Source organism: Camelus bactrianus, chromosome 12 (assembly GCF_048773025.1).
Source record: "Camelus bactrianus isolate YW-2024 breed Bactrian camel chromosome 12, ASM4877302v1, whole genome shotgun sequence".
Taxonomy (NCBI): domain Eukaryota; kingdom Metazoa; phylum Chordata; class Mammalia; order Artiodactyla; family Camelidae; genus Camelus; species Camelus bactrianus.
This window is the reverse complement of record NC_133550.1, coordinates 63777962-63804332: the sequence shown is the minus strand read 5'-3', so window position 1 is coordinate 63804332 and position 26371 is coordinate 63777962. Positions and strand designations below refer to the sequence as shown.

Sequence of the window (26371 nt, the reverse complement as noted above, 5' to 3'; positions counted from 1 at the left end):
AATAATAATGACAAACAACAGGAAAACAATCTATTTAAAATCCTATGTGATTGGAAAAAGTTAGGTGATCCATATAGATACTGAATTAATTACAGGTCCTGTGGCAGAGAACTGGGGATGTACTGGAATAAGATATGCTTTCTGTCCTATGAAGTCAAGAGCTAGAGAGGAAGAGAAAGTAAATGAGCAATGACAATTCACTGTGAGAAGTGCCAGAGTGGGGGATACCCAAGGGGCTGGGGAGGAAGGCTTCCCGGAGGAGTTGTCAGGGAGCAGAATGAAGAGAATGAGGGAAAGATGAAGGGGAGGAGAGTGTACAGGTAAGGGAACAGCAAGCACAGAGGCCAGGGTTAGCAAGGGGCACAGGCCGTGGTCTTGTGCTGCTCAGCCTCCTCTACCTCTCCCTGCTCAGCTGACCCAGAGGCTGGACCTCCAGGGCAACATGCTGAAGGTGATCCCGCCAGCTGCCTTCCAGGACCTGCCTTACCTGACACATCTGGACCTGCGGCACTGCCAGGTGGAGCTGGTGGCCGAGGGTGCCTTCCGTGGCCTGGGCCGCCTGCTCCTCCTCAACTTGGCCTCCAACCACGTGAGCGCGCTGCCCCAGGAGGCGCTGGACGGGTTGGGCTCGCTGCAGCGACTGGAGCTGGAGAGCAACATGCTGGAGGAGCTGCGGCCGGGCACGTTCGGGGCGCTGGGCGCACTGGCCACGCTGAACCTGGCCCACAACGCTCTCGTCTACCTGCCCTCCATGGCCTTCCAGGGCCTGGTGCGCATGCGTTGGCTGCAGCTGTCCCACAACGCGCTCAGCGTGCTAGCCCCCGAGGCCCTGGCCGGCCTGCCCGCCCTGCGCCGGCTCAGCCTGCACCACAACGAGCTGCAGTCCCTGCCTGGGCCGGCCTTGTCCCAGGCCCGCGGCCTGGCCCGCCTCGAGCTGGGCCACAACCCCTTCACCTACGTGGGGGAGGAGGACGAGCTGGCGCTGCCCGGCCTGCGGGAGCTGATGCTGGACCACGGGGCCCTGCAGGCCCTGGACCCCAGGGCCTTCGCCTACTGTCCCCGCCTGCACACACTGGACCTCCGTGGGAACCAGCTGGATGCCCTGCCGCCGCTGCAGGGCCCGGGACTGCTGCGCCGGCTGCGGCTGCAGGGGAACCCGCTGTGGTGCGGCTGCCAGGCCCAGCCGCTGCTCGAGTGGCTGGCGCGTGCGCGCGTAAGCTCGGATGGCGCCTGCTGGGGGCCCCGGCGCCTGCGCGGCGAGGCCCTGGACGCCCTGCGGCCCTCAGACCTGCGCTGCTCGGAAGCAGGGGCGGAGGAGAGGGAAGAGGAGCTGGCTGCCTCGCGGCAACGTGCCCCTGCCGGCGCCCCCAAGGAGGAGGCCGGGCCCTGCCCGCGCGCCTGCGTATGCGCCCCGGAGGCCCGGCATAGTGGCTGTGAAGGCCAAGGGCTGCGGGCAGTGCCCCGCGGCTTCCCAAATGACACCCAGCTCCTGGACTTGAGGCGGAACCACTTCCCCTTGGTGCCCCGAGAGGCCTTCCTGGGCCTGGACCTCTTGGTGTCTCTGCACCTGCAGCACTGTGGCATCACGGAGCTGGAGGCAGACGCCCTGGCAGGACTCAGCAGCCTGATCTATCTCTACCTCTCTGATAACAGGCTGTCAGGCCTCAGCGCTGCCGCCCTGGAAGGGGCCCCCCGCCTTGGCTACCTGTACCTGGAGCACAACCGCTTCCTACAGGTGCCAGGGGCTGCCCTGCGCGCCCTGCCCAGCCTCTTCTCCCTGCACCTACAGGACAATGCTGTGGAACACCTGGTCCCCGGGGAGCTGTCAGGCTTGCAGGCCTTGCGCTGGCTCTACCTAAGTGGGAACCGCATCACCCAAGTGTCCCCTGGGGCACTGGGCCCAGCCCGGGAGCTGGAGAAGCTGCACCTGGACAGGAACCAGCTGCGAGAGGTGCCCACTAGGGCACTCGAGGGGCTTCCTGCTCTCCTGGAGCTGCAGCTCTCGGGGAACCCACTCAGGGCCCTGCGAGATGGGGCCTTCCAGCCCGTGGGCCACTCACTGCAACACCTCTTCCTGAACAGCAGTGGCCTGGAGCAGGTGGGCACAGAGGGTGTAAGGGTGAAGGGAGGCAGCATGAGACCCTATGCAGCTTGTGTTCACTTAGCAAAGATTACCACCCCTGCGATGCCAGGCCTGAGGCTGGGGGTGAAGTCCCTGAGATAAGCCAGACAATAGGCCTGCCCCAGGGGGCTCAGGTGTGGGTGACAGACCAGGAGGAATCCTGTGCCACACGGAGGGCCTTGCCAGGTAGGGCACTGCCGAGGCCTGGAGGAGGAACATGGGTCCATGGGATTACCTACTGTTGCACACTTTGTGGGCAGGGCTTTGCCATTCTGTGGGGCATCTGGGTGTAGCAGAGAGAAACATGCACTAGGGGTCTGGGTGACTTGCAGAGGGCAAGTGCTTTGGCATTGGACCAGCCTGGGTTTCCACCCCGGCACTGCCCTTTCTGCCCTCCTTGGGCTCTCCATTCTCCTTCTGCTGGGGCAGCATGGGGCTCCCTCCCAGGCCTGGGGGTGGGACAGTCCTGGCAGGACCTCACACCAGGGCCTGGTGTCTCCTTGCAGATTTCTGCAGGGGCCTTCTCGGGCCTGGGGCCCCAGCTCCAGAGCCTACACCTGCAGAAGAACCAGCTGCAGGCCCTGCCTGCCCTGCCCGGTCTCAGCCAGCTGGAGCTCATCGACCTCAGCAGCAATCCCTTCCACTGTGACTGCCAGCTGCTCCCACTTCACAGGTGAGCACCCTAACCTGGACCCCCAGCCAGGGGCCCCCAACTGCTCTCAGTCAAGCCTCCACTCTCCCTGGAGTGCCAAGTCTGCGCCGGCTGAACACCTTCGGCGGGTGAGGGTCCTACCAGGCTCAGCTGCCCTTCCTGGGGGAGCCAACCATCCACGGTGCTTTGGGTGGGCTTCTCTGAGCTTCTATTCCCTGGTCCATAAAGTGGGAATGAAATCCGCCCAGGCTAGTGGGGTGGGACCTAGTGTACATGGGCACTTCACATAATTACATAAGAAAGCAGCAAGAACCCTGGAGTCCGGCAGGCCTGAGCTCAAATCCAGCTCTACTGGCTGTCTAACTGAGCCATGAGGCCTCTCTGTGCTGCTTCCTCATCTGTAAAGGGGATGATAGTGATTGTATCCACCTCATGGTGGTTGTTTGTAAGAACTGCATTAAATTATATGTCATATCTAGATTGGTTTGAACCGTGTCTGGGTCACCAGCCCTCTGGAACTGTTTATTACTACCCCCCTTTTGCAGGGAGGGGATTGAGGTTTGAAGTGACTTGACCAGGGTCACATAATTGGTGAGCAGCCGAGCCAGGATTCTCTCCAGAGTCTGCTGTCACCCACTAGGTCCCACTGCCGCCAGTTCCTGAAGACTTACTTTCCTCAGGAAAGCTCAGCACAGTGGCTTCCCCGAACCCCCTTTTCTCTCAGGTGGCTCACTGGGCTGAACCTGCGTGTTGGGGCCACCTGTGCCACTCCTTCCAGTGCCCGTGGCCAGAGGGTGAAGGCGGCAGCTGCTGTCTTTGAAGCCTGCCCAGGATGGGCTGCCAGGAAGGCCAAGCGGACGCCAGCCCCCCGACCCAGTGCCCAGAGAACCCCCATGAAGGGAAGACGGCAGAGCGCAGACAAGGTTGGCTGGAGGGCAGGTGTGGGGAGCCTTGGTGGGTGGGTCAGCTTCCAAAGCTCCTGGGGTAGCAGGGGTCTGATTTGTCTTGGTCCCAGTTTATGTGGTTCTAGATCTGGGCGATGACTGTTTCCTCTGTTCAGTAGTGTCCACCCGGCTCTCCTCACCTGGCAAAGCCCCAGGTGGGTTTGTAAGGAAATGACTACACGCTGTTTCATCCTGGGGGACAGTGGCCTTTCTGATTAAGCTGCAGCATCACGGGACCCTGTGTGTCCATGAGAATCCTGCTGTGACTGTTCTTGTTGGATCCTCTTGACTCAGCCCTTTCCCACCTGATCTCAGGGGCCTCGCACGGCCCTGGGGTGGGAAGGGCAGGAGTGCAGGTGTGTTGTTGGCACTGCAGGTCGGACTCCACTCTGCGTCACTCCACCACTCCCCTGACGTTAGGTTTGCCATCCTGACAGATTCATTCAGGCTGGAAAGCTCAGTTGTAGCAAAATCTCTCAGCTCATCAGAGAAGGGTGAGCAGGACGTGGCTGCCCCTCCATGTGGGAACACCTGCTGTACGGCGAGGGTCCGTAGGGGCCGCAGGCCTTAGAGGGAAACTGACCAGCACGGCGGGGCCCTGGGAAGGTGGGGCGAGGACCCTGCCTATCTGGACCTACAGTTTAAAGGCTTGGGGGGCCCAGGGACCATCTGAGGGTGTTTGTATTGGTTCCATAGGGTTGCCGTCAGAGTACCACAAACTGGGTGGTTTAGAAGAGATTTCTTGTCTCGCTGTTGTGGAGGCTGGGCATCTGAAATCCAGGTGTCAGCAGGGCTGTGCTCCCTCCGCGGGCTCTAGGGGAGGCTCCTTCTGCACCCCTTCCAGCTTCTGGTGGCCCCGGATGTTCCTTGACTGTGGCAGCACAACTCCACCCTCTTCCTCTGTCGTCATGTGGTGTCACCTGTCTCTTCACATCATCTTCCCGCTATTTCTGTGTCCAAATTCCCCCTTTTTATGAGGACATGAGTCACTGGATTAGGGCCCACCCTGGTGACCTCATTTTAACTTGATTCCCTCTGTGAAGACCCTATTTCTGAAGCAGAGCTCATGCTGAGGTGTACCTTCTTTGTGGGGACATCGTCCAACCCGAAACTGTTCCTTGTGGAGGTGGGCTGGGAGTTAGGAACCGCTAAAGAGACCCCAGGCCAAGGGTGAGCATTTTGACCTTAGGAGTGAGTCCTGGAACCAGGGTTAATGACAACAGTGAAACTCACCTCAGCTAACACTGGTGTGGCACTTTCCGCCAGGATTTGTGCTAGTAAACAGCCTCGGGGCTTTCTCCCTGCATCAGCCCGGGGTGGGGGGGCCCATGGGCCCCCCCCCCCAGGTTAGGGCTGTCGTTCAGGGACCCTCCTCCCATAACGTATGGTGACAGTTTGGTGGCTGTGACGGGAATCGGGACCTCTCAGGCCATTCCTTCTGTCCATCTTTTCTCACATGAAGATATTCCACCAAACACTAGCCCTGGAGGTCTAGATTTTTTTTGTTTTTATTTTGTTGAAAGCAGCAGTTTCCTCCCAGGAATACAAAGGCATTGAAAGAGGCACCTGGCAGGGTGTTCTGGGCTGGGGCGCTCACCTGGCGGCAGGTGCTGAGTACTAGAGGGTGCGTGGAGGACCAGCCTGGCTTTAATTCCACTGCTGCCTTTTAACAGCTGGGCGTTTCAGCCACCAAGTTACTAAATTTTAACGAGACTTCTTTTTCGTATCTACAAAACGAAGTCAATGTGTCCTCACAGGATTATAGTGAAGATGAAGTAAAGGGCATGAACGAGTGCAGACCAGCGCCTGCACACGAGGCTGTCACAAGTGGCAGTTCCCTTCCTTCCCCGTCCCTCCAGCACAGCCCAGGGTGTAGACGGGGTGACAGTAAAGGAAGGTGCAGGGGCTTCCTCCAGCGTTTGCATGTGGTCTGATCTGCACCAGGGAACCCTGCAGGTCCTCCAGCTGTGGAAGCAGGGAGTGAAATGGTTGTTTGTTAGGGTGTCTCCCAGCCACTGGGTGGTCCCACTGCTGAGACTTTGACAGGACCTTCAGTTCCCACCAAGAGGCAAAAGTTTCATTCTGTGCCGAGTTAAAACATTCCAGACGTCAGCACTTCCATTTGTGAGAAATAAAATTGACCTCTAGGCCCCAGCCATACAAGTTAGGTACACTGTCCCATACTCATGGGGGCAACTTTGTGCCAAGCACAAAGGACATAGACATGGGCTTGGCCTTTGGGGAACTCAGGGGATGACAGGTGATATTTATTCCTTATTGTTTTGCACTCGTGTGAACTCACCTAATCATAATTGAAACTGTGTGGTGGCATGTCAGAATGCACTTTTTTAATTGTTTGGTGGGTAGGTAATTAGGTTCGTCTGCCTGCCTGCCTGCCTGCCTGCCTGCCTATCTATCTGTCTAATAGAGGTACTGAGGATTGAACCCAGGACCTCATGCATGCTAAGCACACACTCGACCACTGAGCTGTACCCTCACCAGAATGCACTCTGACTGTAAGGAACAGAACTCTGATAAACTGGACCTCAGCTAGAAAGGGATTTAATTATCTCATACAAGATAAGAAGTCCAGGGCTGGCATGGCAGCTAAACTTGTCCTCCAGCTCTGCCATCACCGTGGGACTTTTGTGCCCACGGCACCTGTGGACATCACTTCTTCATTCAGGAAGAAGGAACCAAAGGCCGAAATGCCGTACAAGTCCTGTTTTCCCAGTTCTTCGGTCAGAACTGGATCCTTCCCCTGCAAGGGCATCCAGGACGATGAATTCTCAGCTGGGCAGGTTACCTTGGCAAAGGCAGGGTGCCACGAGCAGAGCAAAATGCACACCCACGCTTTTCTCTTCCCCCGTCACCACCCAAGTCTGGTATGAGACTGGCCCTGTCCTGGGACCTGCCCGTCCTTGGTCAGCACTGTGTTACACACCTAGTCATGCTCTGGGGAATTAGGGCTGCAAGAGGGTACCTTCTGTACCACGTGGGCCTGCCTACTGGTTTAGAAAAGGAGAAAGGATCTCCTTGAACTGACTGGAAATCGGCTCCCTTTGGACTGCACCCTGTCTCTGGGATGACACTCAACAGCTGGGTCCTGAGCACACCAAGGCCAGCACACCATCTGGCAAGCGTGGACCGTGGCAGCTTAATGGACCAGCTCACGGAGCAGGCAGCCGGACACCCACCCAGCACAGCCACAGCCCTTAAAGCACGACACGGGCCCACCCGACCATGCTGTCTCTACCCAAAAACACAGAAGGGAAGAAAAAGGCTGAGGGCAGCTGCCTGCCACCACCTTAGGTTCCAGGAAGAGGAACCGTTGAAGAGAGGACAGATCAGAGGAGGAGACAGCTTCAGCGGAGACTAACTGGGAAAAATAAAAGCAGCTGAAATTTGGGCAGACACTAGGTGAACTTCCAGAATGTAACTTCGGACAGGAGCAGGGGAGTCAAAATATGTCATGGAGTTAAGGACATGATAGTGAGAAAAGGAGCCAGAAGTCTCCCCTTCCCCCTTCCTCCAGGAGCTCCTTCAGGGCGACCTCAGCCAGCTGAGCTGACCGCTCCCCTCTATCGAGGCCCCGTGACTTTCTGGCAGGGCCAGACCTGACCCTGGCTAGCAGGTAGGAGGGGAGTGAAGAGGACAGGTCCTAGGCCAGCTGGGCTCCAGAGCAGGTCAACGCCAGCAGCAGTCTCCCTATTGGGACATGCGCACACACGCTGAGCTCTCCTCTCAGTCCTGCTGCCCCTGCCTTGCTTCTACCACCAAGCTCCCCAGTGGCAAAGGGGCTGGTGTGGTCTCCCCACCCTGGGCCCCAGCAAGCCCCCTTTACCAAGGTGTAGACCCCGCCTCTGCTCCACGGTTCCTTTTAGAAATGGAGAATGGAACCCGTATTCATGCCAACGAGGTTGCTCAAAGCCACCTCACAAGTCACCGAAACCCACATCTTGGTCACTGCTGCTCAGCTCCTGCCAGAGCTGGGTGCCTGCACAGGGCTCCCCAGCCCCCCAAGGGGGCGAGGAGCAGGGCACAGACTCAGGAGGCAGGATGGGCCGTTCCACTTGGTTGGCACATTATCAGGCAGACGATGCACCCATCACACCACAAGCCATCGACTGGGTGGCGTCTCCGCCTCGGGAGCTGCTCCACGCCTTTATTTCTATGACTTGCTTGGGCATAAGCACACCCCCCACAACAGACTAATCTTCCAGCGTGATGGGGTCAGCCCCCGACCCTGGCAGCTGAGCGACATGGTGGGTGTGGAGAGAGGCTACATTTAAGAAAGGGCTTTAGGAACTCCGGCTGGAGAGGGGTATGCTAACAGGCAAGGTTGTGGGTCTCAGGCAGCCCCTGTTGTGTAGGCCTTGCCCAAGAGATGGGCACAGGCAACAGGGCGGGTCAGGGAGACCCTGGCTGTTCCTTTGGGGCCCGGCCCTCACAGCACCAGGCAGAATTTATGCAAAAGGCTCAGTCTCCAAAGTAAAGTAGAGTGGAGGGGTGGTGGCAATAGAGGCACCCTGGATTGGCCTCAGCCAGGCGGCTGCGCTGGCAGTGAGGATGGCTCAGTCGTCTGTCTCCTGTTTGATGTTCTCGATGGGCACAGGCAGCTCTGGACTCGGGGCCTTGTCAGGCGTGGCCATGTCCAGATGCTCCTCCTTCACACGCACAGTAATGACTACAGAGGAAGAGGGGCAGGGAGGGGAGTGTGCGTGTAACTCCAGGGAGAGTGGAGGGCTCAGGATCCAGGGAAGAGTTGTGGGTCCTACAGACAGGGGCCCTCAGGATGTGGCGGGGAGAGCCCCTTCCTCCCCTGTGGGGGTGGGCCGCAGAGATGGTCCAGGGCCTCGTTGCCCCTGCCAGGCAGGCTGCCGGAGTTGCTGGCAGCTGCCGCCCACCCTGACAAGCATGTGAGCTGGGGGCAGAGGCGGAGAGGGCCAGGCAAGACGCGCAGCTGCATTGAGTTGCTGGTAGGTACTGGGAAGCCCTCCAGGCCCAGCAGTGAGAAGGGTTGCCTGGTGCCCAGAAAATTCCCTTCAAACTTTACTCTTCTGTGCCCAGGTTGGGAAGGAGAGAGCCCGCCTCTGAACCCTGAAGCCGCTGACCCCGCCTCAACCTCGCCGGGAGGGTCTTACTCTCATCGGGACCAGGCTCGGACGGGATCCTCTCCGTGGCCTGCACGTCGTCCTCCAGCAGGGGCTTCTTGGACCCCTGTCTGAGGGGCCGGGTCTTGGTCGGTGGTATTCTTTTTCCTTTGAATAAAAACAAACTTAAATCCAGGATAGGGATGTATCCACGTGAAGCGCGAAGGTGGGGTCTCGCCCAGCAGTCAGGTCAGGCAGCGCCACAGAGGGGAAAGTGCCAATCTGGCAGGAGGGAGGCGCGCACTCTGACCTCCCGCAGAGGTGGTCTTCAGTAGTAGATGAGACCATATGCCCTCTGTGGTGGTGAAGCTGCCCTTCCCTGATCCTTACTGTCTCCCCCTCTCAAGTTACCGTTTTAAACAGTTCACGGTCCTGCCATTGGGCAACTCCACACAGGATCCCAGCGCTGCCCAAGGACCACATCCCTTGTTCCCTCTCTACCCAGACATCCTCTTCTCTGCGTGGCGCCACCTCAGGGAGCGCATCTCATGCAGTGGCCCGCAGCTTCGGAGGGTGCCCTGCCTCTGCCGCTCCCTGCCCCTCTCCAACCTGCTGCCCCTCCCGTGGGGCCCTGCCTAAGGAGAGGCCCCAAGCTCCCATCCCCGTGGTCATGAGGGAACAAACACAGCCCTGAGGAGCACCTTCTGCTTCCTCTCAGACCTTTTATTTTCAAACAGGGCAGCTGCCTAGGGAACCACACCCGCCCTTCTCCCTCAGATGCTATCTCTGGTCTCTTTTCCTCTGTATCCTGACCATTACCAGAGACCGAATGCCCTACTTATGCTCCAGGTCCCTGAAGACACAGGGTGACCGACGGGCCTGTGGGGCAAAGGGCAGGGGGAGGAGACGGCAGGACCACGAAGAGCGCTGCCTAAGTGGCGACGTCCCACCTCCACTCCCAGGGACACAGGCCCAGCTGGTCCCACACCAGCTGGGCACCTTTAGAGCACCACTTACGTTTCTTTCCAAATTGTTTCTTTTTCTTCTTTGTGGCCTCTTTGGCTTTTAGAGGTGTGGTTGGCTCTGTTGTTGAAAGACAAGGACAAGCGGTGAGAAGAGAATTCTGAGAGGACCCAGGCTGTAGCACATCTGGAGGCCTCTGCCCACCCCTCATCGGCCTCCCATACACAGGGGATGCCCCCGGAAGGAAAGCCAGAGCTGGGCAATGAGAACAGGGAGAGGGCTGCGGGCAGGGACTGGAGAAGAGCTGTCCCTTCTTCCCACCCGCATCACCAGGGCTCTCGGAGGGACCTGGGGGATTTACCTGGGTGCGAGCATATGACAGAGTGGGCAAGGTCAAGGAAGGAGCTCTGCAGGCCAGAGGGAGAGGGAGACAGAGAGGTCAGGAGGGGGTGGGGAGACAAGGGCCACTCTTTTCTTAGGAGTGGTCCAGGAGATTCTCGATCTTATGCCAAAGAAAGAAGTGTGCAGGGGGCAGGGGGCGTGGTTGGCAGGAAGGAAAAAGAAAAGTCAAGAGCCCCTGAGGACAGTGAGAGCCCAGACCTGCGGCCACAGGTGGCTGGAGCTGGTAGCCGGTGAGCTCACACCAGCCGACGGGGTAGATGTCCGGGGACTCACAGTCCACCCACTGGTCGTACTCGCTGTCCCAGCCATCGAAGTGGATGCTGAGGAGCCGATGCACCACCCGCTTCACGGTGGCCACGCAGATGAGCCGGGGCTCCATCAGGTCCACGGCCTCCAGCTTCATGCCCACCTTGAAGCCGTGGTTGGGGCAGTCCTGGGGGAGGGGGCGGGGCTGAGTGTGCCTGTGGGGCAGGTTCCGCTGACCAGTGATCCCACTGCACTTTGTTCCCAGGCACAAGCCCCTCCGAGAAAGGGACTGGCTGAACTGTTCAGCACAGTGCCTGCGTCAGTCTGGGACTTCTCTCATGAAGTGGCTGACCTTAGCGGCAGAGACTCAAGGAAAGAGAAGGTATTGGAAGTGCCACTGCTCATAGTGGGCAGGGCTGGTCCCACGGCCACCCTTAGGCCCCTCGCATCCTCAGTCTCCTCACCATGTTAAAGAGTCTTGATGGAGCTGCTTTGGACTTGGTCTTCTCCAAGTAGGTCTCCCAGTTGAAAGTATGTGTCTCGTACCCTGGAGGCCAGAAAGCGGAGATGCGGGGGGAGAGGAAGAGCAGTGGAGTGAGAGGGAGTCCTGAAGTCCCACACTGTCAAAAGGGTGCCTGCAGCTCGGTCAGGACCCAGCCCGGAGTCTCCCCAGCAGCTGCCTTCCCTCCTCCCCAGGCTGGTATGTGCTCTAGGACCATGGGCCCACTGTACAGACTGTTCACTGCCCAAAGGGACAAATGGGAGCTCTGTTCACCAAACCACATCCTGGCCATGGGACCGAGCCAGCCCAGAGGAAGGGCTAGTGGTGACCATGGGTAGCTCTGTCACCTCTTCAATCCACTCAGAGACTTTAAGCTCCGGGAGTCTGGCTTGGCCAGGAATCTAGGCCTATGTCCCCACCTGCCCCTTCTGACTGGAAGGCAGTCTTACCTTTTGGGGGTGTGAGCTCAATGTCATTCTTCTGGCAGAAGGTGGCTGGGAAGATGGCATGGGAAGAGGCATGGTAACAGAACCAGTCTGAGCCGTCTGTGGAGGGTCCCCCGTCCACACAGAGCATCAGGTAGCCGTCCAGGAGAACCTAGGGGGCAAGGCAGACAGACGTGGAGTCCTGAACTGCACCCCTGTCCCAGGGTGAGGTGGCTGTGGTAGGGACACGAGGTGGATGGTTCCAGCCGCAGCTTGTCCTCTGAGCTGTTTCAGAGCACTCAGCACCTCTTACACTCGGCTGTGACCCACACCTGAGAGATCAGTTAGCTTCCCCACGAGACAGCAAGTGCTGTGCCAGCAGGAATTACGTCAGTCTTTCTGTCACTGTGTTCTCAGTGGTGGGCACGGGCCCAGCCTGGAGATCTGCCGATGGACAAATCAGCAGGTCCCCCTGGAGGGCCGAGGGGTGGTCGTCTGCTCCTCGGGCTGCAGCAGTAACAGAGGTTTGCAGCAAAGCAGGCCCAGCTGGGGCTCTTGGCTAGGCCAGCACTCAAAGGAGATTGCATTGGTGGTGGGAAGGCCCCCATTGAGGTGACAGGGTGGGGCTACAACTGTCACAGGACCAGGCTCAGGCCAGGTGTTCAATAAGCACTTGTCCAATGCTCCTCTGACCATGTCATGAAAGCAGACTGTGAGTGAGGAGCTAAGTCCCTGCTCACAAACGCCAGGCACCCTGGGAGCAGCCAGTATCGGGAAGGGGGAGTCACACATGGAATACAGAACTCCGCCATCTGCAGGCCCGCAGAAAGCCAGGCTGGAGGCTGGAGGGCCAGCCCCAGGCTCACCTTGCAGATGGTCGCCACGCAGATGTTGCCCAAATTCAGGGGGTCGATGGCCTCCAGTTTCATCCCCTCCTCAAACCAACCGCCTTCTGTGTAGACAGCTCGAACCTTAAAGGAACAGGGGCAATTGGGGAATCTCTGGGCTGGCCCAGGTGAAGGGTGGGGGAAGAAGGCCTCGTCTGTCACAGGCCTGGGAAGGAAATGAGGGAAAGGGACACTCTGGGAAGAGCTGGGGAGCTCTGGCCTGGAGTGGACCTGTGGCCAAGGGGTAAGTGCCCAAGGGCTGTGCCTCACCTTCTTGAACAGGTAAGGAACAGCGTCACAGTAGATTTTCCGGAAGGTGGGATGGTGGGCCATGTCACTGCGCCTCTCTTTCAGGGAGATGGCAGAGAGAGAGAAGGGAGATGAAGGCTGCTAACAGGGCCTGCTCCACGCCTCCCTCAGTACTGTGGGGGCTGCCCCACGTATGTGCTAATCTGTCTCAGCACTGCCCTTAGACTAGAAGACAGAAGACATTAGGAGCTCTCCGCAGGAACCACACAGCCCTTAGGACCCAGACTCTTCCTACGTGACCCAGGAGAGGACGGGGCCTGTAGCCACTGGTTTCAAATCAATTTTTACTTCAAGCTGAGTGACCTTGGTCAAGTCACTCAACCTCTCTGGATACCTGATCATCCTCAGAGTGGAGACGGTCACCTCTACCACACAGCCTGGGTGTGGCATGTGGAGATATCCTCACTCAGGCTCGCGCTGGCCTGGGACTCTGCTTACCTGACAGCTTGATGCCATGGCCGACACGTCGTGACCAACCCACTGGGTGGATCAGGGGGCTCCACATGTGGCACCAGAAGTCGTCGTCGCTGTCACCGTCCTCGTAGAGGAGCCGCAGGCGACCCCCGATCACTGTGTCCACCACAGCCATGCGGGTCCGTGACACCTGGGACTTGTCCACCACCTCTAGCCGCATGCCCTGCCGAAAGGGGTACTTCATACTCTCCACCATCTGCAATGTCAGAACACAGGCCTGCTGTGGTCATGCGGACACTCCCACCCACTTTTCTGTTCTGTCTCTTAAAAGTAACCAGAGGATGGAGAGGGTAGACACTAGGTCAGGAAGCAGGCGGATGAGCTCGCCCATCCCCCCAGGTTCAGTCCTGGCTCCTCAGTCCCTAGGATGGTACTGAAGGCAGGCGTCTAAATCCCACCAGGAGGGGAAGCAGCGCAGGGGTCACAAAGCAGCCACCAGGACACAGATCCTTCAGCCCTCCGCCCAAGGGCTGGAATACACTGACCTACTCAGCAGAGGGAGAGACAGGGTGAGGCCTGGGCTAGGGTCCCTCTGGGCCGCCTCCCTCACCTGACCCTTCCTGACATGCTCCTTCCCTCTGCACCCACAACCAAACAACACTTTATTGCCCTTGTTTGTTCCAAGTAACATGCTGGAACTCAAGGTCTGTAAGGGCAGAAGCTAGGTTTGGTATTCTCAGCTCCAAGCTCAGAACTAGGCACAGAGGTGGTGCTCAGTTGACTTTTTCTCTCAACTGAATGTACAAAAACATGCACACACACCTGACCTGACCTTGGCTGATGGGCATTCGTTCAAAACACTTTATGAAGCACTTACCACAGTGCAGGCATCACAGGGAGTGGATTGGTGCTGCCTCCAAAAACCCACCCCCTTTACCCTCTCCACCACCCAATCTTCAGAGGCAGCTGCTTTCATATGCCTCCAGCGTGCACTTGCAGGGACTGGGCACATGATAGCCAGGACCTGCTTGCTGACTGGTTCACACACAGCCCTGCTCTGCCACCCAGAATCAAGCTCCTTTTAATTTAAGTAGAAATGAGGCTACCTTGATACTCCTAGTGGCCTGTACCACCCACAGTCACCTGCCTCATCCTAAAACAAAGGCCAGCTGAGGAGGAGTGAACACGCCTCTTCAACTGCCAGACCTGTCAACTGTCCAAGGCACCATGGGAAATACAGGAGAAAAAGCTTAGTTTTGTTGTAAAGAATATGAAAATTTAATTAACAAAATACAGAGAGATAAATAGCAAATGAGTACTACCCACTAAGTTCAAGTAAGGCAAAAAGCATAGCTGCTTTAGGGGAAAAGGCCAGGGTATGCTTCCTTGAGGTGCTTGGACCCACTCCTGCTGAAGGTCAGCCCCCCAACAGTGAAGGCCCACAGCGGCAAATTTCTCATCAGGTGTCCGGGGCCCCAACTTCCATACCATCCTGTTTTCCACTGCTGGCTCCTTACCACCCACATCCTATCCATCAAGGTAGAGTTCAAGTGCCATTTTCTCCATGAAGCCTTCCTTGATACCTACTCCTCTTGAGGCCACAGGACCAGTCAACCACATGTCACACAGCACTTGCCCTGCATCCCCTGCTCGCTGCTCTGACTCTTACCCAAGGCAACAGAACACATGTGAGCACCTGGGTCAGGAGACCCGAGACCCCAGGTGGGGCCCAGGTGCCTGTGTGAGGGAGCCACACACCAGTAGGCCTGGCATATAGAGGAGGGAGACACTGTCCTCACTGTGCAACCTTATGACCCCTTTGATTTTTACCATGTATATGATTTTTTTATGCCAAAGAACTAAATAATTTTTAAAAATTAAAATTAAGTGCCACACAGACAATCCTGAGGCATACCCCTGGTTCAGAACCAAGGCTATTGTATAATTATTCATAGGCATGACTTTGTTTGCTCTGCCAGATGGGAGAGTCTTGGATGGCATGGTCTGTATTCTCTACATTTCTGCAGTGCCTTGTAAACAAGTATTTAATAAAATCTATTGAATGAATGCTCCTGACAACGTTATGAGCAAAGGTGAGGATCTGAAGAGCAAATGGCAGGTAGGGCAACGTGATCGATGTGGCTGGATCAGTCTGGGTGGGGAGAAAGCAATCACTTAGGAAATCTGGAGCTGCTGAGATTGTTAAGCAAGAAAGTCTCAGAAGAAATACTCCAATGAGTAGCAAGAAGGCCAGATAAAACGGGAGAGCGGCAGGAGATCCAGAGGGCTCACTGCCAGACCTTGATATGGAAATCCACGGGGAGCGTCCTGGAGCCCACCAGCCGCTTCATGAGGTAGCCCTTCCAATCGGTGAACTTGGCGTGGATGGCTGCAGAGACAGAGAAGGGTCCTGGTTACAGACTGACACCCTCCCACTGACAGAGAGCCAGAGCTGCCCCAGAGATCAGCAGAGGGGACTGAATGACTTATTTTTCCCTTTTCAGGACAGCATTCGCCTCATCTATAAAACCAGGCTGCCCAGCTTGGACCTGCCATGGGGCCTCTGGGACAAGGGAGCACAGAAGCAAGGAGGCAGTTGGGTCCTGTTCTGGTCTAAACTGGGAGAGGAAATCCCTGCTACCAAGTGCCCGGCAGGGACCAGGGCAGGGGCCGGTCTCATCAACTCACTCCGTGGGGGCACCAGAATCTTGCTGTTGATGGCACACCAGCCAATGGGGTGGACGTCCACAGTTCCCAGGTTGCACCAGAAGTCATGGCTGCCGTCATTTTCAAAGCCTTCATAGCGGAGCAGCACCCGGTACCCTGAGAAGGAAGAGGGCGCCAGTGAGGGAGGGTGGGGTGGGAAGGGTGTGCTCCGAGGCCTTCCTTCTTCTCCAGCCTAAAGTGGACTTTCGCTGCCTGTTCCTAGAACTCCTTCCAAGCAAGGGGTGTCCCCGCTGTCCACAACAGTCAGAGCAAAACAAATCCATGCCACTTACTCGGCAAGCAAGACGGTACAGCAGTGAGAAGCAGTTTTCTACAGCCTGATCGTCCCTGGAGTAAACTTAAAAAATGGGAGTTTCCTAACTCGCCAAGCTCTGTGGTCCCCTCTAAGGTTGGTAGGAAAAAGAATGGCAAGAAGGGAGGCAGAAACTCCAGCGGGTGGGTTTCTTCGCTTGTTTTATGAAGCCAATTTCTGCCAACACCACCACCTATCTGTCTGGAGGTGCGACTCTCCTGCCACGCCCAGAGGAGCACCCACCTGCCGCCTGGATGACCGAGGCGATCCAGTACACTCGGCTGGGAAGCACAGCATCGCTGTTGAGCACCTCCACCTTCATCCCCTTCATCACATCCTCCCACTGCTCGTAGAGTGGGACCTGGGTGGGGACAGGAGAAGCCACGGGGACAGTGAACACCTGGGCTGGCAGAGGAGCGCTGCCAGCAGCGTGGCCTCTTCAGACATCGCATCCTCCTCCTTTGCGCCTCAGCTTTCCACGTCACGTGCTGTGTGTGGGAAGCCAGGCTGGGACTAGGGGTGATTGTGAAGAGCCACGCTGGGGAGTGGGGGTGGACAGGGGTGCCCTGGGTGCCGGTTGTCATAGGACCGGCTCCTGGCTGTTATCCTCTTGGGCACATCATGCCTAGGCCAGCCTGTGCGTCAGGAAGGACCCCTAGCAGTTTCCAGCCCTCACCACATACCAGGCACTAACCAGGCGCTGTTCTCAGCACAAATAGTACCTCCTTCAATCGTTACTCAATCCTGGGCAGTAAGGACCATGACCCTCTCGTCCCTCAGCTGTCACCCTGCCAGCTTTCCCAGGGCCATCTACCCACACTACTCCTGGCATGTTCTTTCTCCACCTCTCCAAGAGGTCTCACCTTCTGTTAAAAGGCCCTCTGGCAGCAGTGGACCGTTTTTGGTTGCCATCACAATATCTAATCCTCACTCTGCTGCCAGTGGTACTGTGGTTCTCCTTTGGGGAGATTCTCCTTTTTTTCATTCTCAGCCCTGGCTTAAGCCAACTGGAGTATCCCATTCCATCTCCCTGGCTGTAGAGACTGGAGTCAATCACAGAACCGAGACACAGTTATGCTACCCAGGCACATTAGGGTGGGCTTTCACGGAGCATATCAAGTCAGGTATGTAAAACGCAAGCATGACGCAACTTCCTGCAATGAAAATGCCCGAACTGCTAGAGAATTCAGGACAACAAAAAGACTCATCTCCTAGGAAAGATATTCACCTTCATTAGCGATTCAGACGGGAATGGAATAAAGAGTTAAGCTGCACTGAGTGCCAACTCTTCCCTGTTTCGGGCACTCCCCAGAGCTCAGAAGCAGTTCAGAGAGGAGAGGCTAGGAGGTGGGTTTACTCTGATCAGAGGACTTGAAAGCTACAGAGGCTTCCTCCTGGATTTCCTGGGGTTTAGGAAATCAGCTTGAAAGACTAAACAAGAGTGCTCCCTCATGTCCTCCCAGACCTGCCTGCTAAGCTCTTCTTCCACCCCAAGCCCAGCCCTCCAGGGTCTCAGCCTTCAGTGTTTCTCAGGAACAGGGGGTCAGGAGCCTTTAGCAGAAGGGAGCTCCAGGGGGTGGCCACATCTGCCTCCCAGGAACCAGCAGGCCCAGGGCAGTTCAAAAGCACCAAGCTTTCAACAAGAAAACACTAAAAATGGGGGAAAAGGAGAGAGGGATTTTCAAAGTTGGCTTTTAGATATCAGCTAGCACAAAGTGCCATTATGTACATAAGCAAAGTGGAGACAGAGGGGCAGTGCTTGAAGCGCTCAGTGAGGGTTTATGGGAGGAGCTTTTGAAAAGAGTGGGCAGAACATAAACTGGAGCGAGTGGCAGGCTGGGCTTGGTGCACCCAGACCTCACCACTGCTCTCTCCCCGTGCCAGTGCCGACACCCAGACTGGAAGAGGCAGGTAGGAAAGAAGGTGGCGAGCACCGAGGGTCCCTGCTCTCCCTCCCCTCATCTCCAGGCACTCACGTGTTTAAAGCAGCTGACAGGAGCAGCCTTGTAACTGTGGTCCTTCAGGAACTTCCCCCAGTCGAAACCCAAGACCAGTGCTGTGGAGCAGGGGAAGAGAGTTAGAGTCTGAGCTAGGAACTCCAGCAGCAGCCACTCCAGGAACCGGGCCGTGAGCCGAGGGCAGAACCAGATCTCTTTGCCACCCCAGCAGCCCCAAACCCATCCCATACCTGAACGACCAGTGGCCATCAGGACGGGGGGAGGGGGGAGGACCTTATCCAAAGGCTGCCAGACTCTCAGGAGGGAACACTGGGAGGGAAATGTCTGATCTTCCTTCCCCCAAAGAAAGAAGGAAATTCAAAGACCCCTGGGCTTAAATTCCTCAGACCTCCCCCAGCCTCTCATTGGCCACAACCAATCTAAATGGGTGGGAGGTACACATACCTAGGCCCCTCCAACTGTGGAGCCTGGGGAGCTCAATTTCAGTCAGAAACTCAGACCATGTAGAGCCGAGTGGCTTCATGCCTACATTTGCTTAGAAACAGTGCTAGACACACTCAGAGGGAGAGAAAGGTTCCTTTCCTTATCCCAGCACCCTTCTTCAAACCAGATCTGGTCTCCATTGCCTCAGGGAAACAGAAGCCAGAGGGCTAAAAGCTACGCAGAACAAAAGAAGCTAATTCTGGTCTTTTAAGTTATGAAGAGTAGGGATCCTGGCAATTTCAAAGTGACTGAGGGATTTTCTGAGCTAATTTCGCACCGCCTACCAGATGAGGAAGACGCGCTCCAAAGCGAGCCTGGGCCGGCACTTTCTAGCTGGCCACCTTTTCCAATCCTCGCTCCTGAGGAGGCCACCCCAGTCCTGGCACCACACCCCACCCGCTTCCTGAGCACCAGTCCCATGCTGTCTTACCATCCTGCCCTGTTGGTGTCCCGTCTGCGAGCTGTCCTGTCCCTTGGGAGTGGAGGAAGGCCCCGATTTTGGCAGACCAGGCAGCTTTGTGCAGGACTTTAGCTTTCTTGGTAGGTGGTTTTCCCTAGGTGGAGGAGAGAATACGTAGCCTAAAGGCTAATCATAGTAAGGCTCTGATTGGACTGCCTAGGTTTAAATCCAGGCTGCAGTCCAGTTAACCTCTTGGGGACTTCAGTTTCTTCATTTGTAAATCAAGATGATAACAATAATAATGCTGAGCTCAGAGGGGAGTCGCAAGGATGAGTTCCGGTGTTGTGCTTAGCTATTGTTCAGCTGGGGAGGGGCTGGGGGCTGGGGCTGAAGGAGCTACAGGGCAGGGAGGGACACATTTTCTCTCTCTTCAGCCTTCTCTGCTAGGAACCGCCTCCCTGTGGCCTCAGCTCTCAGCCATCTCCTTCCTCGGGTGCTCCTACAGATTTATGGCAGAGAATGGGCTTCAAAGGGGCCCGTGAACTGAACCAGGAGGCAACAATTTGTACATATGTGAATATTCTAGAGTGAGTCCATAGCTTAACAGGAGCTCAAAGGGGTCCTCCCCCAAAGTAGAAGGCCACCGATCTGGTCTGTAACTAATAACTGGAGCACTGATCAGAAAGGCCCAGAGGTCAGTGAAACAGACATGCGAGTTTACGTTCCACACGGACCTGGGGTCAAATCCTGGCTCTTCAATTTTGTTTGTGTACCTTTGAGTAAATAAAAAATTTTGAGTCTTTAAAATAAGAATTAAAAAAAATTCACTTCTTAGGGATCACTGGCTGTACTAAGAGTGCCAAGCCCTTAGCAAGTATCCCCAAATTGTAGCTGTTAACAATATTATTAGCTCTGGGAGGGTTTTTCTATGCCTTGACTACACTCCGCAAAATGAGCGAAACAACTGTAATGGTCTCACAAAGGTGGGAGGTGAAGTGTCTGAGGCACGAAGCAGAGGCGCTGGCACACTGACCTGTAACATCAGGTCGCACACGGCAGTCACCTGGGGAGCTCTTTAAAGCCCCGATGTCCAGGCTATGCTCCATCCCAATTAAATCAGAATCTTTGGGAGTAAGACTCAAGCATCAATTATTTTTTAAACTCTCCAGGTGACCTAATGTGCAGTCAAGTTTGAGAACCAGTGTTGAGAACCCTGAGATGAGGTTCCAGTCTTGGCTCTGCAGTTCTCTTCCCACTGAGCCCACAGGTAAGTCCTTCCTCTCTGGACCTCAGCACACTTGTCGGATTAGACAACACATCTCTAAGAATCCTTCCATTTCTAAGGATTCTACAAATGTTAGTAATTAACTAAAGACTGGTAAGACTCACTAGGTGGCTGCCTATGACATGGAGTCAGAGACGAGGCATCACCTTCCTAAACAAACCATGGCTGGTGGGCCTTGTGCCTGTTTCTCAGCTTCCTGTCAGAGCATTTGTAAAAGTGGTGAGAAGACATGTGTGTCAGGCTCCCCCAAGGTTCTTGTTTACAACTTACTGAAGACACATCAGACTCTGAGGGGTGAGGGTGGGGGGTGCTCCAGGAATCAGCAATTTAACGAGCTCCATAAATGGATTCTTCTGCCCTCTAAAGCTGGAGAGCATAATAAACACCAGGAAGCTAACAACCCCAGAGGGCCACAAGCAGGGTCCTTCCCAAGCCCTCCTGACCCCTCACCATCAGTCAGTTGGTTGTTCCTATCTTACCACCTGGGGCCCCAGGGAGGGGTCTTCCAAGTGACTGCCTCTCACCTGTAATCTAGCCAGGATACTGGCTTTCTTGGAGTTGGAGGAGTAGCTTCTGGAACAGGAGACGCTGCAGAATCTCTTTGTCTTGGAGAAGAAGGCTTCCCTTGTACCCACAATACCACACATCTCACAGACAGCTGGGAAGAGAACTTAGCATGTAACTCCCCTGACAGTCACCCCAGATCAAACACAATGACAGGCCCTTCAAAACCTGGACACTGCATTGATTAGGTGAGTCCCAGACCCCCTAAGGCTGACAGAACTGGAATAGGAGGAGGTTCTGGCGTGTACATCCGAAGCTGCCTGGCACCCCTTGGCTATCTGTCAACAGTGGGGCTAAGGAAAACCCGTGAGGATGACTGCATCACTTAACTTCTGTGGGTCTGCTTTCTTTTCCTCTATAAAGGAACTGAACTAGATCAATGTTACAATCCCAATACCACATTAGAATCACTTGGGGGAGCTTTTAAAAGTGCCCAAGCCTCAGATTCTAATTAACTGGTTGTAGGGAGATAGGCATCTGTAGTTTGTTAAAAGCTCCCCAGGTGATTCTAATGTGCAGCCAGGCTGGAGAACCCCTGGACTAGATGGTCTCTAATAGTTCTTTCTAGTTCTAAAGTTCTAAGATTCTAAGAGACTGGTTGGAAGAAGACAGAACGAGAAAGATAAAAAGGGAGAGAGAAAGAGATTACAGGATGAATAGAAAGGAAGTAAGATTCAACTGGCAAAGAGTATTAGATTACTCTTCTAGAGTAGAAGGACCAGGGAACAGGAGTGTCGCCACAGACCATATAGCCTGCCTCTTTTCACAGGCAGTTCACACACAGGAGGCCCTGACACAGGGCTCCAGCAGCTGTGCAAGCATCACACCTCTGAAGCCAACTGGCTTCCCGATGATCCATGGGGATTCTTATCTGCACCCTGCACCTGCCCTCTACTAATCCTCTTACCCAGAGGTCACTTTACTCTATTTTTCCCTCCCTGCCACTTCCAACCCACAAACTATTTCTTGTCCTTTCCCAAGTAGTAACCAGAACACTTTACGTGTCCTATATGCTCAACATCCAGGCTTAGAAAGCCACCAACTATTTACACAAACGCAAAAGCAGCACCATGTTGATGACTGGCATCTCACACGCTGAATAAATATTAGAAAGAATGAAAGAAAGAATTGTTGTAAGAAAGAATGAATGAAAAGTTGTAAGAAAGAATGAATGAAATCACAACTTGAAATCAGACTACAGCAGGGGAAGTGACCCCTGGGGATACTTGGGGTGTCTCTCTCTTTCTCTCACAGGTCCTTAGACATCCTTACACCTGGACAGTTCTGCCCACAGGGCCTAATCCTACTCTTCCTCCACAGCCTCCTGAAACTTCCCCATCTTCAAGGGACACTCTGAAGGCACCTGGCTCAGAACCACTGCCATCCAAGGAGCGGGGTGTCCCAGGGCTGAGCAAATGCAGGGGGGAGGTGGGCAGCTCCCCTGCTTCCCGATCCTCATTTTCTGCTTCACTCGACTCCTCTAAATAGGAGCTGCTCTCACTGCCCGCACTGCTGTTGTAACTCCGGAAACTGTCATAGCCACCAAAGAGCTCCAAGTCATCATCTTCCTCTTCCTCTTCCATTGGTTCTGAAGACGGAGTCTCCTAGTGGAAGGATGACACAAACCAGGCAGAAGGAATCACAGTTGGCTTAGTGTGTGGGAAGGGAGGCTGCAGATCTGCTATCAACCCCCTTTCCAGTTCTTGGTCAAGTCAACACTTTTGCGCCAAGTGGCAGGCAGAATCAAACAGCCCTTTTGCAAACACCAGGATCATTACTCTTATTTATACATTTCTCAATTGCAACTCAACAAAATACCTTAGCAAGGCAGAAAACATGTATTAGGAATTCAACAAGCTCCTTCTGTGGATTTATAAATGATGATATTTTAACACAATTTGAATAGAATGCAGTGATGTGAAAATACTCTAAGCAAGGTGCCTCATGAAGACTTTCTGGGAAAGATGTATTTTAGAATCTCATTTTTCTCCTTCAGCATATGTACAACAAAATAATTTCAACTCAAAAACAATTTAAGTCAGAGAAAACTTAATTAGGTACACAGAGGGGAGGGTATAGTTCAGTGGTAGAGTGCATGCTTAGCATGCATGAGGTCCTGGGTTCAATCCTCAGTACCTCCATTAAATCAATCAATCAATCAATCAATCAATCAAATTACCAACCCCCACGCCCCCGAAAAAAAAGTAAAAAACAAAACTTGGTATCCAGACTATCCGAAAAAGAATTTAAGAAGCAGGAAACACACTAGCTACAGCATGGCTATGGATTCAGCTCTGATCCTAACTAGGCATTTAACCTCTCTGGGTCTCAATTTTCTCATCTATAAAACAAGAACAATATTTGGATCACACTTTCTGACATATAAATGAGACATTGTATGTAAATCTAAAATCTACCTGGCATGCAGCAGAAAAGGTGTGAAGAGTTTGGGCTCTAGGCCAGGGCTCAAATACCCTCTCTACTGCTTACTAGCTGTACGACCTGCAGCAGATCAATCTCAGTGCCTCCATTTCTGCGTCTGTAAATGAGGACAATTCCACCTATTTCATAGGCTTTAGGGGAAAAGTAAGGGTTAATACGGAAAGTGCTAAAAACAGTGACTTGCACATAGCAAGTGCTCAATAAACGGTGACAATCATTACGTTAAAAATATGGGCTCTCAAACCAGATTTGCCTGAGTTTGAATCCAGGCTCTACCATTTATTACCTGTGTGATTATGCGCAAGATATTTAACCTTACTGCTCTCGGTTTCCCCATCAGTACAACAGATATAACACAACTTTTTTAGAAGATTACTATGAACACTGATAAGGTATGTAAAGCCCAATTAGTTCTGTTTCCGACAGTTAGTGACAGCTCTAAAACTCTAAGCTATTGTTCTTACTCTCCACTTGATGATTATTCTCCTTTACCCTTGTAGAGTTTTTGAGCTATTCCACTTTATATTTACAACTATACATACAAATGTACTAGAGTGAAACCCAATTCAAATATAAGATGACCAGAAGCCAAATGATTAAAGGATGAGTGGATTACAGGCTGTGGTAGAGTGGAAAAAGCAAATCAAGTAGAGCTTTGGAACTTGACAGACTTAGTGCCCACCTCCTTCACTTTTCAGCTGTGTGACCCTCTCGGGGAGTCGCACCACCTCTCTAAGCCTCAGCTACTTGAACCATAAAAACGAAACAATAACACAGGATTGTTGTGAGTATATCGGGAGATAATGCACGTGAACGCTCCAGGCACGGAGAGTTTATTAAACTTTTACTTCCTTTACTTCTTACCAGGATGTGACAGGCCTCATAATCCCTAAAGAACACCCCCACGAGACAAGGAGGAGGAAGAAGATCTAGAAACTCAGATCCTGAAACCCAATTCCCCTTCCCCCAGGGCAGGGAGCCTTCTTTCCTCGACTACTCGGCCCCAGGAACACGGGAACGAAAGGCAACGCCAATCGCCTCTGGCCCGGCTTAGCCTAACTACCTGTTTATCCATCCTTCCACCCTCCACCCTCCAGGCGTCGCTCAAAGACCTAAAGGAGGGCCCACCGAGCGAGGCTCTCGGGGTTCCCTTTCCCAGTCACGAGAAGTCCTCTCCCTCTCACCTCGACGCCCCGGGGCTTCTCCATGAGACCTAACACAGTTTCTTCAACCGTCACCAGGTGCAGGAAGCCATATTGGCTTCGCCGCTCTCCCCGAGCGCACCCATTGGCCACCTCGCAGAGCCGCGGGCCAATCACGCTTCAGGAAAGAGGAAAAGCCGGTTCCGCGCTCGCCCGCGCCCCTCCTCCCCTGGAGGCGGGGGAACCGCGGGCGCTTGTGGGACTTGTAGTTCTCCCTTGGGTGCGTGTGGGAGGGGGTGTTGCTATAGCGACGTGAAAAATCCCCCGGCTCTAGCCCTGCAGCAGATAGCGCGCACTGTTCTCTTCCCCACGCCAACCTCTTCCAGTCACTCCGACTCTATTCTTCATTAAACAATTATTTAATACCTAAGACAGGTACTGTTCCAGGTGTCAGAAATAACTTCGTATTCTCCCTGAGTAGAAATTTAAGGTGCCCGGGGGCCGGAATGCTTAGCTGAGAGACTCATTTCAATTCAGGCAGAAACGGGAATGGTCTTAGGCCCAACGCTATAAATGTTCGGCATGCTCAAGATCCTGCAACACTCTCCCTTGCATCATCTCCTGAAGGGGAGAAAAAAAAAACACCCCTCAGATATGAGACAGCCTCATTCCTTTTAGATTTCCACACTCAGAGTTCCAAGTGCTTTACAAACATCTCAAATCAGGGACAACCAATCACCAATCACCCTTTTAAAGATGACAAAACAGTGGCTCTTCGGGTTTAGACACTCTCCAAGATCACATGGAATATAAAATTTAGTCCAAATTCTTCCCCTATGCTATGTTGTAATCCAATTAATTAATTGAGAATCTAAATGTAATTAGTTTAACATATGTTAAACATATTTCTAAATTTGAGGTCCACTGCAAAGATGTGAAAGTCTTCTTGATTTCTTTCTTTTCTTCAACCCTTTCTACCTCCAACCCCATAGTCATGCTATCCACAAGTATTGTTGGGTCTTCTACCTCCAAAATGTATCCTGTGTCCCTAATACAAGCCATTGGTCCACTGAAACAGCCCTCCAACTAGTCTCTCAGTTTGAATCTTCATCTTCTTTAATTCACACGGATGAATTTTTAAAAATCATAAACCAGATCATGTTCATTCCTCTGCTTAAAAACCCCTAATAGCTTCCCCTTGCACTTTGAATAAAATGCAAACCTGCCACAATAACCTAGCTCCAGGTTTCTTTTCAACCGCCTCTTGTATCATCTTCTCCTCCTATCACTGTATCCATCCACTCACCTCTTCCTATTCTTGATTGCCAAGCTTGAGTTGGCCTCAGGGCCTTTGCACTTTCTGTTCCATTCGTGTGGAACATCCTTTCCATGGCTTTTCTCATGTATGGCTCTTCATTTTTTTTTTAGATTTCAGCTCAAAGTCACCTCTTTCAGGACTTTACTTAAAGTAGCTGTTCCCTCCCCTCACTCTGTATCCCTTCACCCATTTTGCAGTCCTTCACAGTGCTTTTTTCTGTTTGAAATTATCTCATTCATCTGTTTACTTGTTTATTGCTCATCTCCCACCACTGGAATGTAAGCTCCATGAGGGCTGGGAATTAAGTCTGTCTTGCTGTCTGCTGTATTTCCAGGGGCAAGAGCAGAGCCTAGTATACACTAGGTGCTCAGTGACTGAAGAGCTAGCTAATAAGACTTCAAGGATTACAACAGGCTTCTGCTTTTTTTTTTCTTTTCTGTTTCTTCAACAAAGATTTTTTTTCAAATCAAGGTACAGTTAATATGTAATATCATATGTTTCAGGTGTACAACATAGTAATTAATAATTTTAAAGTTATATTCCATTTATTGTTATTATGGAATATTGGCTATATTCCCTGTGTTGTACAATATATACTTGCAGCTTCTTTAATTTATACATAGTAGTTTGTACCTCTTAATCCCCTACCTCTATCTTGCCCCTCCCCTCTTCCTTCTCCCCTAGTGGTAACCACTAGTTTGTTCTCTGTATCTGTGAGTTTGCTTCTTTTTTTGTTATATTCACAGGTTTGTTGTATTTTTTCAATTCCACATATAAGTGATATCATATAGTATTTGTCTT

General features: G+C 53.6%; 2 protein-coding genes across 4 annotated transcripts; one reads left to right on the top strand and one right to left on the bottom strand.

Moving 5' to 3' along the window:
* Positions 1-9007, top strand: CHADL (chondroadherin like). The gene is made up of 4 exons (XM_045520624.2): positions 1-2098; positions 2629-2795; positions 3499-3697; positions 8789-9007. The coding sequence occupies exons 1-4, from the start codon at positions 443-445 to the stop codon at positions 8813-8815; spliced, it is 2049 nt and encodes a 682-aa protein (XP_045376580.2). The 5' UTR covers positions 1-442; the 3' UTR covers positions 8816-9007.
* Positions 5211-24425, bottom strand: L3MBTL2 (L3MBTL histone methyl-lysine binding protein 2). 3 transcript variants are annotated; one of them, XM_045520619.2, is made up of 17 exons: positions 24295-24425; positions 22032-22272; positions 20629-20762; positions 18850-18973; positions 17955-18034; positions 16222-16339; positions 15648-15782; positions 15260-15348; positions 12984-13215; positions 12507-12583; positions 12216-12320; positions 11374-11521; positions 10887-10969; positions 10375-10609; positions 9829-9894; positions 8863-8979; positions 5211-5683 (listed from the first exon to the last, which is right to left on the bottom strand). In XM_045520619.2, the coding sequence occupies exons 1-17, from the start codon at positions 24316-24318 to the stop codon at positions 5478-5480; spliced, it is 2214 nt and encodes a 737-aa protein (XP_045376575.1). In that variant the 5' UTR covers positions 24319-24425; the 3' UTR covers positions 5211-5477. The 3 variants fall into 3 exon arrangements, with proteins under 3 accessions (XP_045376575.1, XP_045376576.1, XP_010958545.1); XM_045520620.2 differs by lacking the exon at positions 24295-24425 and adding an exon at positions 23086-23204; XM_010960243.3 differs by lacking the exon at positions 5211-5683 and adding an exon at positions 7844-8405.
* Between the last annotated feature and the right edge of the window lie 1946 nt (positions 24426-26371).

Bases quoted from the DNA above. Each gene is read 5' to 3' on its own strand.
- CHADL (XM_045520624.2), top strand. From the start codon at position 443: ATGCTGAAGGTGATCCCGCCAGCTGCCTTCCAGGACCTGCCTTACCTG. The intron at 2,796-3,498 runs GTGAGCACCCTA...CTTTTCTCTCAG, and splicing joins CAGCTGCTCCCACTTCACAG to GTGGCTCACTGGGCTGAACC. The intron at 3,698-8,788 runs GTTGGCTGGAGG...TTCTGTGCCCAG, and splicing joins GACGGCAGAGCGCAGACAAG to GTTGGGAAGGAGAGAGCCCG.
- L3MBTL2 (XM_045520619.2), bottom strand. From the start codon at position 24,318: ATGGAGAAGCCCCGGGGCGTCGAG. The intron at 16,340-17,954 runs GTGAGTGCCTGG...GTCCCCACCCAG, and splicing joins CTGTCAGCTGCTTTAAACAC to GTCCCACTCTACGAGCAGTG. The intron at 12,321-12,506 runs GTGAGGCACAGC...TGTTCCTTTAAG, and splicing joins TTCCTTACCTGTTCAAGAAG to GTTCGAGCTGTCTACACAGA.